This window comes from Poecile atricapillus, chromosome Z, assembly GCF_030490865.1.
Source record: "Poecile atricapillus isolate bPoeAtr1 chromosome Z, bPoeAtr1.hap1, whole genome shotgun sequence".
NCBI classification, from domain to species: Eukaryota; Metazoa; Chordata; class Aves; order Passeriformes; family Paridae; genus Poecile; species Poecile atricapillus.
In genome coordinates, this window is record NC_081289.1 from 78,377,038 (window position 1) to 78,390,703 (window position 13,666).

At 42.2% G+C, this 13,666-nt stretch overlaps 1 protein-coding gene across 3 annotated transcripts; it reads left to right on the forward strand.

Annotated features, from left to right (window-relative positions):
• The first annotated feature begins 1,379 nt into the window (after nt 1–1,379).
• RFESD (Rieske Fe-S domain containing) lies at nt 1,380–3,912 on the forward strand. 3 transcript variants are annotated; one of them, XM_058865052.1, is made up of 5 exons: nt 1,490–1,611; nt 1,721–1,787; nt 2,388–2,565; nt 2,653–2,687; nt 2,879–3,912. In XM_058865052.1, the coding sequence occupies exons 3-5, from the start codon at nt 2,391–2,393 to the stop codon at nt 3,215–3,217; spliced, it is 549 nt and encodes a 182-aa protein (XP_058721035.1). In that variant the 5' UTR covers nt 1,490–1,611; nt 1,721–1,787; nt 2,388–2,390; the 3' UTR covers nt 3,218–3,912. The 3 variants fall into 3 exon arrangements, with proteins under 3 accessions (XP_058721033.1, XP_058721035.1, XP_058721034.1); XM_058865051.1 differs by having other exon boundaries at nt 1,744–1,787; XM_058865050.1 differs by lacking the exon at nt 1,721–1,787 and having other exon boundaries at nt 1,380–1,611; nt 2,879–3,883.
• Nucleotides 3,913–13,666: the final 9,754 nt, after the last annotated feature.

Consider the following 13,666-nt stretch of genomic DNA (forward strand, 5'->3'; position numbering starts at 1 on the left):
TTTCCCGAAATGGGGAAAAATGATTCAGAGCAAGGTACAGCAATGAATAGCCACAGTTCACAAATCTAGCTCCGTTTCCAGCTGGAGAAGGAGCCCTTACGCTTGGTCGCAAATCTTTTTGTCGTTCCCACCAGGTGGCACTTGGCAGCAGGTAATAATATAGATACAGATACAGGAATAATACAGATAATTCCATCTGTACTGTCTGCAGTGACTCAGAAAATACCAAAGCAGCCAAACTCTTAAGAAAATATCAGGAAAAAACTGTTAGAAGGCTTAAGGTGTATAAGCCTGGAAATAAACTTTCCTCTTACTGACCAATGTGTGCTCACTTCCACGACTTGGAGTTGCTCTGGTAGCTCAGAGCAACTTTTGTCTTGGGATCTGTGAGGGGGCGATGTGACCCGTTTCTTCTTATCTGAGGGAAGAAAGTTGCCTTGAGGGTTTTCTTCTGGAGGTCCCTGATGTGTCACTGCAGTCCTTAGTCTACATTTGTTTGTAGATAAATGTGTGAGTATCAGCTGTGAAAGAAACCTGCTGACTACTGATTGTTTGTGCAATTTAGGACGGCCAGGGTCCACAATGTACTGATGGTCTCAGTCAGGTTTCAGAATGAGGGCCTGGAGAATTTATGTGTGCAAAATCCAAGTTGAGTAAGACATCATTGCTAAACAAGCTGGAAGCTAGGTGACAGCTAGCTAATAGGTGTATTCTAACCCTGGTTGGGAGATACACACAGGTATGTGTGTACCGAACTATGTATGTGTGTGTGTTTCTGTTTCTATAGATATTTGTATTTCTATAGATATCTGTATTTATATACAGAAGGTTTTTTAGAGGTGTCTTAGTAAGAGACGTTTTAACTACAAACATCTGCATTTTAGTATCTTTGCCGATTTGGAAAGTTTATAGGGAAAGTCAGCCAAAAGGTGATAGCAAAAATTGGAGATTTCCTACTCCCGTTCCTATGGTTAGTTTGCTTATCTCCTGAGAAGACTAAGTGTGAATGCCTTACTGGATCGTCCTGCGAGTCTAGCAGTGACATTTCACTTTCTGGATAAGACTGAGTGGTAGTTCCTTGAACTGGAAAGGAGGGAATTGGTCTTAGAAGTTGATTGTGTGCATATCAGTCAACAACTGATCTTGGAAATGACACACTGTCACTTAAATCAGCCTTCCCAGCACAGTGGTTTATGAGGAAACCTGCAGTGGCTCATCCTGAGTACACCACTTGGGCTCTGAGCAGGGTTTTGGGAGCAGGCAGCAGTAACATGGGCTCACAGTGAGGACAGCAGAAGGGGGAGCCAGAAGCTCTGCTCTTCTCTTATCAGGCCATCCCCAGTGTGTCCCTGGTTCTTATCAGCCCTGGCAGAGCCAGTTTCTGACGCATTGAGCCTCTGAAGTCCTGTCATAGGTTGCTGTAGGGCCTGGCCTCATTGCCTCCTGCTTGCATTTATAGAGGGGCTGTGAAGCACCTTGTGACATATGGGAAAAAGGCAGGGCAGTGGTGATAGACACCGTGAAGGAGAGGCGATGCTGGACCTCATCATCCTCAGCCTTCATTTCTTTATCTGCTTTCTCATCTCCATTGCAATCTGGTGTGGACCAAAGGTACACTGCAGCTCTCTGTGGCTCTGCATGCTCCTGCAGCCAGAGAGACACATCCCACCCCGCCCCCATCCATGGTTCCCCTTTCTATGTTTATAAAGACCTGTTTTAGCCTTACTTTTCTGATGAAGCAAGGTTGTATTGGAAATTTGTGAAGAACTGGAACACAGTAGCTAGCTGTAAGTAAATTTAGTAGGAAAGTTGTTTTTTGTCATAAAACTGCTCATATTCTGTCTTGTGAGAGGCAGAATCTGTTATATGTTTGAAATATGTAGGAGGGAAGGAAAGGCAGGCATATTTGTTAAAAATGTCAGGTTGAATACAGCTTCTCAATAAATAATGTTTTCTTTCCTTTGCAGAATAATTTTTTATTAACTTAAATTACTTTATATTTCTAGCCATAATATTATCTAAAGAGTATTTGACTTACATGTAAATGCTATCTGTTGCATACCTGAACTGTATAGTATTTTACATTTACCATCCTTATATCTGTTTGCATAAGGGTTTTGAGGGGTGAAGGTGGCGTAGGTGCAGAGTAAAATAATAGTGATTAAGAGTTTATCTCGCCTCACCCTCAGGTATCAGGCTTCCAACAGCTGGCTTTCCTAGTTCTGTTAGTGAACGCATTAACTAAACATTATCACCAAGCTCTTGTGTTTTTCCAGCTCTGCATGTTGATAGTCTTTCACTGAAACCTTTCCTCCCACTCCCCATGAATTCTAAAAGTGAATTGCTTTATAAGTGACCTTTTCATTTATTTGTACATGTGTTTTAAGGACATGGATTTGCACAGCTCAAGCACAGGAACTGAAATGGAGCCTGATGGTCTTATATTCATTGGCAAAGAAGAGGACATAAAGAAGTCCCAAAGAATAACAACCAAAATCAATGGCAGAGAAATTGTTGTTTTCTACCATGAGGGGAAATTTCATGCTCTGGACTCTCGTTGCTACCGTAAGATGTTTGCCTGTGTTATCTCAGTGTTAGAACTAAGCATAAAATCTGCTGTATAAATTAATACAGTGTTCTGCCATGTTTCAGATGAAGGCGGCCCTTTATACTGTGGAGAAATAGAGGTATGTAAGCAAAATTGAAATAATGCAGAGGCATAGAGTCATGTGATTTTTTCTAATGCTTTTATCTGAACATTATATGGAAAAACCCAGTTGTATACATGTAACAGTAGACAGCCATAGAATCAAATTACCAAACATAATTTTTGTCCTAGCAGATGACTTGCTATCTTTTCTTCTTATTCTTCCTGTAGGATATCAATGGACAAGCATGTATTGTTTGTCCTTGGCATAAGTTTAAAATTACCTTGGAAACAGGAGAAGGATTGTATGAAGGAATAAATCCTCTGGAGCCATCACCAACACCGAAGTGGCAGTCAAAAGGAGTCAAACAAAGGATTCATACAGTCACAATAGACAATGGAAATGTTTATGTGAGTCCTCCAGATTTTTCTGTGAGTTTCGACTCTGATTATTTTGCTGACAAGTACAAAAATGGTGGTGAATTACCCATGGGAAAACAAAGACACTCAGAAGATGCAGGAGTAGTCATGGCTGGACACCAGAATCCTGGGGAATGCACAAACGAATAATATTTGTTGGGAAATAGAAATGTGCTGTGCTATGAAGATTCTCTCCAAATTAAATTAAATGTTAATTCAATGTTAAAGCATTGAAATAATAGTATTGAGTATGATAAGAAGTCCTGCATTGTCAGAAATGTGACTGACCTTGTGCGGAGTGCACTGGCATTTCAAAAAATACTTAATTACAGCAGAGTGCCTCACAATATTTGATATTTTGCTAGAACCATTTTAAAGTTTTAGAGGGGATGCTATGGCTTATAAAACTTACTACATAGTTTAAAGTAGATAGTCAGGTGCAAAGGTTATCTTTATATACTTAACAGTTTATACTTCTGTTACCTGTGGTAAAAATGACATAGAGATTTTTAACTTTTGAGATATTTGTGTGATCTCTACATATTTATTAAGTGCCACAAAGGAAGGCACAGAACTTCAGCATGTTTTGGTGCACTCTTTTATACATATTTGTGCATTACTACCTTGAATATATAGAGGTATTTCTTTTCCTTCTTCTCACTGAACTCCTCTCTTCAGTTTATTGAATAATGTGGCAAGGATTTGTTATGTATAGCTTGATCTTCCTGACTCTTTTGGTTAAAGAGGGAGCTGTTTGGTGTGATATGTGAACTAGTGGCCCTTGTTTGCTTGTTTTTATTTATTGTAAATATATTTTTATACATTCATTTTAAAAAATTGTGCTTTCTGTGGAGAGGCAAAACTTGTGTTTTTCTGTGTTCACTGTACAATATCAGATCTGCCCCAAAAACCCAAAAACTTCCAAGGAAGTTTCTCTCTGAGCTCTGCTGCACTCCAAGACATGGTGGGCTCTGCTGTTCAGCCTGTGCACTGCAGGGACACCCTGTGAACACAGAGTATGACAGAATCATTGAGGCTGGAACACACCTCTGAGACCAACAAGTCCAACTGTTAAATCAGCACTGCCAAGCCCACCGCTAAACCGTTTCCCCAAATGCCACATCTACACATCTGTGGAGGCTTCAGAGCCAAAAGCTGTTATAGTGTGGAGGGAGGCCTCCAGGGTATAAGGTTTTCCCCCATTTTAGACCTAATAAGAAAGGCTTCTCCCATCATGCTTTGCATCTACATTTTGTTGTACCCCAGTTTTTATATACCCAGTTAGCCTGTTGGCTAACTTTTTACCTTGTATGTCCCTTTCCTAGAAAGTTCTCCCTTCCCTGTTCCTCGGTTGGTCCTAGTTTGGTGCAGTTCTCCACCCCTGTAATCACGTTGGATCTCCCTCTCCCTGGCCCCACCTCTGCACCACTTTATCCTGTTCCCATTGAACCCTGTCTCTCAGATCCTCCCCCTCAAGCCCCCATATATTCCTGGACCCTCTATTAGGTTCTGTCATTGTTCCTGGACCCTTTTGTGGTGTGGTTGGAGTGAACCCCACTGGAACTCCACACAGAGACCCTTCCTGCTTCCTTGTTGGCAAGAGCTATCTGTGGTCTGTCAGTGTGTGTGTGTGTGTGTGTGTGTGTGTGTGTTTGCCGCCTACCCAGATGCTGTCTTCTCTGGAGACACTTTTGGGAAGGTAGTGTCACCTTACCACCTGCACATAATGCTACACACATCTTTTAAATACACCATCCTGCATGGCTGCAATTCTTCATTGTGGGTTTTTTGTGTGATTTGTTGGTTTTTTGCAAAGTTCATTCATAGTCACGTTCCATTTGAAATACCCGCTCTTCATCTGTAAGTTTCTCTTGTGTTTGCAGCACGAAGTCTTGCTTTTTTAATGTATGGTAGAGGTAATTATGCATGTGTCAACACTGTTGTTCATACAAATGTGCTTAGAAGTACTGAGGCAGAGGGAAGAGTAAAAGGAAAATTTGTACCCCATTGATCACAACAAAAAAAGTAAAGTACTCAGTTAATTTCACTACATCTAAATTGAGAGAACCTCCTCTGATCATGCCTCCTTGACATTGTTGACAAGGGAAAGTGGCACCTTGAAAGTGCTGTTGAGCTGATCTACCCCAGTTTTGCATTTTATAAGAACTACAGCATGGAAATGCTTTTCTTGCCATACTCCTCTTCCTCCTCCTTTTTTTTCTCTTCCTGACCATCCAGAGGGCCAGTTCCAATGATGACATGCAAATGTCTGCCTTCTGTCAGGTCAGTCACATCATATCTGCTAGAAACTGCTGTTTTGTACTGACCAGGTCTGTGATATGTTGGGGTTTTTTATTACAATTTGTTTGCTTTTAAATTAATATCTCAACTTCTCCTCTTAAAGCCACCAGGTAGATGGCAGGAAGGTGGAGCAGGTACCTTCCTGCCATCTGCCCCAGCTGATGCCCCAAGAGGGTGTCAGGGGGATGGAGAATTCCTGCCCTTCCCTCCCTCCCTCCTCATCCAGATACCTGCACCTGTGATTAAACTTGATCACAGACACTGTGTTGAGTAAAAGACATGGATTATATCAAAGGAGAGTACTGCAAGATCTTCAGATAGGCCTACATTAACTCATGTGATTGCTATTTCTATTGACTTCTCTTGAAGTAGTACATTACTAGGAATTGACTCTTTAAATTAATAAAGATGCATTTCAGTTGAAGAAAGCACTGACTCTGAACAGTATGCTATTATGTGTATGATACTTAGAAGAATGATGGAAAGAAGAAGTTTTATTTGAAAGCTTTATTGACATGTTCATACTAGTGGAAGAAAAGTGTTTATTCATGGGCTTACACTTAATCATATTGAATAAATGCACCTGCATGTCCAGGCATAGGTAAGCCCTTTTTCTTTAGTACTTCTCAGGCTTAGTAACTATCTGCAACCTTTTATGGTTGTTTTTGCCTTCCTTTTTTTTATTTTTTATTTTAATGTTCTTTCCCAGGAAGGTAGCATTAATTTAAAATCCAAAGTTTTCCCACTAGATTTCATCCCCCTCAATTTTCCTGTTGATGATCACAGAAGAAACAGAAAATTATTAACTTAGTGAACTCTGTGAACAAAGCAGGGAAGGTTGGTGGGATGATAGGTTTTTATTTTATTTTATTTTATCCTTTCCTCTTTTCCAATTTTCTTTTTTCTTTTATCTTTTCTCTTTTTTTCCTCTTTTTTCTTTTTTTTTTTTTTTTTTTGACAGCAAATAACAAAGCCTTCGATATGTTAAGATCGCTACTTTAAAAAAAATACATGGACTATTCTGAGCTTTAAAGTGCTAGACTATACACCTAATTTGAAAATAATTTAAATATTTAATGTCCTATTTTTGATCATCCTGAGTCCCTTATCTTTCCAGCCCTCTCTAGGTTCCTTGTTATACTGGTAAAAGTGCATGAAGACATGGAAAGCACAGGGAGGGAGATGAGGAGTGGTTAATTCAAGGCAGTGGTTAATTCAAGCCATGCTAACATGGCATTTAAGGTACAATGAAGAGAGGGATGGAATGAGTAGCTGTGGTCAAGTGGTCAGAAAGTCAGTGGCTGGATAATTACCACTTCCTAGAGAGATGTGTTACTGACAGCAGTCAACCAATTCATTCTGAAATAGTGTTTTGTTTGTTTGCAGGGAGAGAGGTTTAGTTTGATTTGACAAATGAACAAATACCATCTGTTTTTTATCACAGATCAGCCAGGCAGGGAGCAGAGAAATACATCCTGTGCTTTGGAATGAAAATTTTTGGGATGATTCTGCAAGACATTCAGGCTCTGTAATAAGCAAGCAGCCTGAAGACAATAAATAAGTTACGTTTATGCTATCATGGAAACATCTTTTCGAGAAAGACAGCTGAAAACTATGCAGCAGAGTTTGAAGTGCAGCATGAGCCTTGACCAAACGTACCTTGATTAGACAGTATTGAATGTAAGGCTTGGTAGTATCCTTTTCCTTCTATTTGTAGTGCCTTGTTTTGTAGTATTCCCCTGGCTGCACTCAGTGTGACACAGTGAATTAAGGAGCCCTTCAATGTAAAACGTGTTATTAAGCTGGGAGTGAGAAATTCATTATGGAGCATATTACCTGGGGGAGAACAATTTGCAGGATGGCAGAACACAGGGAGAGAAAAATGTTTATTCTGTAGGAAAACAATTTTAGAAACAGTACCACTGAAACCCTTTTCAATAGTTTCGTGCAGTTCCTAATTTTATACATAATATTGGAATGAAATCAGTTCTGAATTTTGCATGTCTGTTTTCTGAGATGATCAGAAATACCTCATGTACCACCCTTGCTGGTTGTACAAACTGGACTGTGAGAGTTAGCATTCACTGATTCCCATCACTCTGCCCCACTGACTTGGCAGCTGCTTTCCAAGGTTATTGGGGGAAGTAGATGGGGAATGGAAATAATATGAGTGGAGAGGTACTTCAGCCTCTGTGTTGGGGAGGGGAGGTTACCTTTCACTGTCAGGGCCTTGCAAGAGTTGCTGCCACAGCAGACCTGACCACTGGGGTCTTCCCCACCAGCTGCACCTGAGGTGTCTGGGGTCCATGGTTTTCTGCTGGGCCAGCAAATTCAGCCAGCTCCACTAGCAGGTGAGCGGGCACCATGCTGAGAGAGGCAGGAGGCGTCAGAGAGGCTCAACGGGGTGTGATAAATTGTGTCAGTTCTTTGAACTCTATTCTGTAACCTGGTTTTGATGTGGCATTTATTCATGCAAACCCATGGATTTCATTAAGTGTTTTTTTTAGCTGAATGAAGAATTGAGCATAGGTTTCAGGGTCTGCCATCTATAAACTACTGTAGTAGACTAAAAATGAAAGTGACAGTTTTGCCTGTAGGTAAAAACACTGGAAAAACAGACGGAAAATCCATCAAATCCAAATTTCACTGGAAAATCAAAAAAGCAGATGTCCTAATTAGCCCGTTTGTGACTCTTCCTCCATGAGATGAAGAGAGTTCCCTGACAAGCTAGTTGTGATGCTTGAAGAGTGGAACTGTTCTCTTTAGAGACGTCAGAGAAGTGTCGTGTATTGTTGCAAGCTACAGTCGTTAGAAGTAGTTAGAAATCCAAGGCTTATGAAAGAAAAATTAGTCCAGAAATAATTATTGTACCTGAAAGTAAAGTATGTGTTATCTTGTGTAGTAGCTAATTTAAGGTTCCTGGCCAATGCACCAAATAATGTAGTGGGTTTAGTGCTGGCTAAAATCACCAGTGCACTTACTCATTTCTCATCCATTTCTTCATGAGATATGGATTGGAAGGAAGGCAAAACAGGCTCAAAACTTGAAAGATATGAAGAAAACTTTATTAACAAAACTAAAATAATAAAAAGAATCGGAATGAAAACCATCAGAATAATTTTCCTCCCCCTGCCTGACTTCTTTTCTTTCCCAGCTGACAATGTGGAGATAAAATCTGGGATTTTAAATCAGCTACCAACTCTGAAATAGTCTTTCATCAGTTCTTGTAGGGAGAGGATTTTTCTATTTTTTTTTTGCCATGCCATGGAGACTTCACAAGAAATAGTTATCTTGTGGCTTTTCATTTCCACAAATAGCTGCCCATGAAAAGACCTGCAATCTTGAAGCTCCTCCCATTTTCACAGCCTTTCCACAGCTGAATCAATGGGCCATGTCAACTTATGGGGTATTATTTTAAGGATGAGCTGTTCAAAAGCAAAGGTTATCTTCATGTATCTTTGCAATCATCTTTATCTCTGGGAACAGAGGCCTTCTTCTTCCCTCCCTCGGGGCAAAGGATCTTCATCACACTCATATCTTCTTTCTGTTCAAGTTTCTCATGGGATCACAGCCCCTTCAACATCCACTTCATCAATGGATGCCTCTATTCATATCTACAGTTTGATCTCTCCATACTTTCTCCATCCCTCCATACTTTCTCATGAATGAGAGGGAATATTTTAGTGTATCATAGTCCATCTCCACAGCCTTAGCAAAAGAACTTTCAGTCCCAATACCAGGGCAACTCCTCATTCACCTTCCATCTGGGACTTGACTCCTTCTCTACTCACTACAGCATCTTTGTGTTGTCTTCTATATGTCATTCTATCTTTGTCTCTCACCTGACGGGAGAATTGTAGTCTGCATGTCTCATCTGTGCACTGAAAGGATTAATATCTCTGCCAGGCCTGCAGATGGTCATGGTGGCTCCTGCCAGGCAGTGGGCAATGGATTGCAGGCTGCGTGGGGCCCCTCCTCTGCCTGGCAGCCACTGGGTGAGGCCACAGTAGAGGGGGCCTGGCCTGGCCTGGCGCTACTCCCGGGGCCCAGTGAGCATGGGATGGTGGCAGGGGCAGCGATTGGTGTTAGCAAAATGTTAGCAGCTGTGAATTGGCTTAGCTTCAGCTGGGGCCCTGCGGCCTCCCGTTTCCCACCCGGCCACCGCTGGGGTCCAGATGGGCCCCTCCAGGTTGCGCAGGCCCCAGTGGAGCAGGGCTGGCCCCACTAGGGAGCTCAGTTACCTTTCGAGGCTGGAAGTAAGAGAGAGTTTTCCCGCGCTTGCCTATTTTTAAAATGTGGAATTCACAGAGGCGGATCCAGCTTCTAAATGGTTTAATAGGATGTCAATTTTCAGAGCGAGCCAGCTGTTGTTTTTTTCCATGCACAGAGGGCTCTTAGCAGCTTCTCTCAGGCAAATAATTTCCATGGGTGGTTTGTTTACTCCTTACAAAATATCAATCAATGCAAAACCAGCACATCTTGTTAAAACAAACAAACAAAAAGTTGCAATTAATTTAACTGTTCAAATTACAATTATTTTTTTGCTGCAGCTGTGGTTGACTAAGGACACAGATAATGCAGAGATTACCAGTAAAGGTGATCCTTCTTTATTAAGACAGTCACTACAGTGGAAAAAATGGTGAAGTTTTTTCTCCTACCGAAGAAGGTCTGTTGCACCTGAAGGTTTTCTGATTTTTTTTAATGTATATATGTGAGTTGTTTAATGAGAGGTTTCACCTTGGCATACATATGTCCTTCCTTGATTTTAATTAACATCTAATAATCACATTCAAGGGAAAACTTTTTTTACTATTATTATTACAGTGTGTGCTGAACATCCCCCCCCCCCTCCAAAAAAAAAATGTTTATTTGGCACAGATTGCTTCAGGAAAAACTGAATACTCGTGTAGCTTTGTCCAGGAAAGCACAGAAGAGCAGTGAAGTGATGTCTTCCCTTATATTCATTATAAGGCCTTGCATATTCCTGGCATGGTCCTGGGTTAGCACCCAGGAGATCAGCATGCCGTCATCTGAGTTTGAAAAGCTATGGATGCTCAGGATCAGCAGCACTTCCCTGGAGGCTGTGTCACCTTTCAATGCTCATAGTGTTTTTCATGAGACTCAGCACTAAAAGAATACCTGAAGCTAACAATGTCTGGAGTTGCAGGTGTTCACACTAATTTTCCTTACCAATTTTCTTGTGCTAAGCAGAGGTGTGGGAGTCCGCCTGACTGCGTGTTTTGGGTTGCAATGCAAGATGTAACCAAAAGTATGTTTTCAATTAACATCTGTTAAAACCAGGTGGGGCACTGTTCTTTATCTCTTCCATGACTCTTCCCTCATAACTGGGGGATATCTTCTGTTAATGGGCCATTAAGTATCATGACTGATAAAATTACATCATCACATTGTGAGATGGTCCACCCAGGGGGAAGAGCCAAGCATTCCTACCTGTATATCATTGGAGACTTGGATCACTGAATGCAGCCTTTCTCCACTGAATTCCCAAAGGAAGACCAGACTCATCTACACCAATGGACCTTCAGAGGAACTACACCTTTCTACAGGATCATTGTTTCAATAGAACCACATCTGTCACTCCAGGAGGACTGCAGCCATCATTTAATTGGACTGCTACCAGCACCCTGCCCAACAGGCTGTCAGTTGTGTTCTGACTGCCAGTGGGTTATTTTTTCATTGTTGTTGTTTGTTTGTTGGGGTTTTTTTTGTACTACTGCATTTTTCTTTTAATTTTCCTAGTAAAGAACAGTTATTCCCATTCCTATATCTTTGCCTGATAGCACCTTGATTTCAAGATTATAATGATTCAGAGGGGTGGGGGGGGCGTGGTTTACTTTTTTTTTTTTCCATTTCAAGGAAGGTTTCTGCCTTCCTTAGCAGACACCTGTCTTTTCAAACCAAGACACTAAGACACAGGGTCAGCCAGATTTCACCCTTGATAAGACAAGCCTCAGTTTTAAACCCTGGGAAACATTTGTTTATCTCAGGACAAGCCTGAGTTCTCCTTCCAAGAGCTTTTGAGGTTGTTAAGTGGTACAAGTTATGTTCTCCTATTCCTTAGTTGTGTTCCTCATATGGTTTTGTTTCCAGAATGTTCCTCCCCAAGGTTATATATTGTTGTACCCTGATTTGTTCCTATCTTTGGTTGATTTCCCCCATGGAGTTTCCTTGGTTACTTTTGGGCATTGTCCCTATTTTCTCTTATTCCTTATTAATTTGTTCTTTTCCTGGTGCCAAGCATTGTTCCCACTTCTAATTATTTTCTTGACACACTCTGCCCTGAAGTCAGGGGACCTAAAGGTCCACAGCCACCCTCACTGTGACATGGAGGTTTGATATTAACTAAATGGATATGCAAGGTCCTGCACCTGGATCAGGGCAATGCCAGGCACAAATACAGGCAGGTCAGAAAATGTGTGGAGAGTAGCCCTGAGGAGAAGGACTTGAGATGCTGGCAGATGAGAAGCTCAAGATGAGCTGGCAATGAGCTCAGACAGCTCAGGAAGCCAAAAATGTCCTGGAGCAGAAAAAGCAGTGTGGGAGCAGGTTGAGGGAGGTGATTCCACATCTCCACTCATGTGAGAGACCCTACTTGCAGTGCTGCATCCAGCTCTGGGGTCCTACTGTAGAGGGATATGGACCTGTTGGAGCAAGTCCAAAGAAGGCTACAAAGATGATCTGAGGCTGGAACACATCTGTTGGGGAGACAGGCTGAGAGAGTGGGGGTTTTTCAGCCTGGAGAAGAGAAGGTTCTAGGGAGATCTTAGAGTCCCTTCCAGTCTGTAAAGGTACTCCAAAAGAGCTGGAGAAGGACTTTTGACAGGGGCCTGGAGTCAGGACAGTCTGGATAGGACAAAGGGAAATGCTTCAAACTGACAGAGGACAGGTTTAGATTAGGCATTGGGAAGAAATTCTTCCCTGTAAGGGGGTAAGGCCCAGACACAGGTAGCACAGAGAAGCTACCCCTTCTCAAGGGTAGATGACAGAGAAGTTGTGGCTGCCCCAACACTGGAAATGTTCAAGGCCAGCATGGGGCTTTGTATGAGCAGGTCTAATGGGTGACATCCCTGGCCATGGCAGGGGTGTTGGAACTAGACACCGTTTAAGTTTCCCTTCCAACCCAAACCATTCTGTGATTTTATGATTTTATGTGATGTAATACCCTGGTTACTTTTCACGTTGTTTTTTAATAGCCGATAGCTGTGAAACTGAAGCAGAAATAATCATTTGAAATGTTTCCTAGTTTTCGTAGGGAGTATTATTCTTCTATTGAAAAAGTGCAAATACTCTAAATGAAACAATAAAAATACTAAATGTTGTTTTGGCATTTACCCAAATACTCTCCCCATACCTCCCTCCTGCAGAACAGAAACAAGAAGGAACCCAAAATTTTCCTAGGGCTGAAGAAAATAAATCTTGACTTTTTGTCTTTCAAAAGGGACAAAACAAGAGCTGCTCTAAATTCCTTTTCTGAGATGATGGATAAACAAGGAAGCACATGGTAGTTGCCCCTTGCTCAGCTGCAGCAGTTTTGCTTTCCTACAATGGTGACAGGCTGTCCTGTTACTGCAGCTGGGACATATTTACCCTCTCCTTACCTGTATAAGACAGCTTGTCAGAAAGCTCCCCTTCCCTTCCTGTCCCTGTAGAACTCACCCTAGAGCAGGTGAGGCTTGGTCCACTAAGATCTGCTTGACAGCCTTTGTCTAAAGGGTTCTTATATGAGTAGGTTAAGCTGGAAACTGCCGCGGTGACGGAAAGCCTGGAGCACCGTGACTTCACTAGAGAAACAGCCCTGAAAAGGGCTGGGCCGAAGCACGTGCGAGCAGCTTCGAGTGATTCCAGCTCGGCTCAGCGGCAGCAGGCAGGCAACACGGGAAGCAGGGATGAGAAAGTTGGTCCAGCGTTCCGCTAAGCACAAACCTTTATTCAGGCAGAGCTTTGGCAAAGGAAGCAGCTAATCTCCCGAACAGGGGAAAACCCAGGATATTTATAGGAGAGGAGAGGGGCGGGGGGAAGCCTGAGGTACCTGTATCGGGATGGGACAGCAGGGGGGAACACCAATGGGGCACAACAGTTTAGCATAACTAACTCAAAGATCCCTGGGAGCGATACATTGTGTCTGAGTGAAAGGTGTCTCGCTTCCAGGGAATTTGCTTTTCCCACAGCAAAACCTTCGGAGACTTGGGTCACCCCAGGCTCTGTGGTGCATGACATCAGGGATGGAATTAATAAAGCAGAGGAGTCTCTCCAGAGTAGAGTTCCCAGCAATGGCTT

Bases quoted from the DNA above. Each gene is read 5' to 3' on its own strand.
- RFESD (XM_058865050.1), top strand. From the start codon at position 1,486: ATGGGAAAAAGGCAGGGCAGTGGTGATAGACACCGTGAAGGAGAGGCG. The intron at 2,566-2,652 runs GTAAGATGTTTG...GCCATGTTTCAG, and splicing joins TCTGGACTCTCGTTGCTACC to ATGAAGGCGGCCCTTTATAC. The intron at 2,688-2,878 runs GTATGTAAGCAA...TTCTTCCTGTAG, and splicing joins TATACTGTGGAGAAATAGAG to GATATCAATGGACAAGCATG.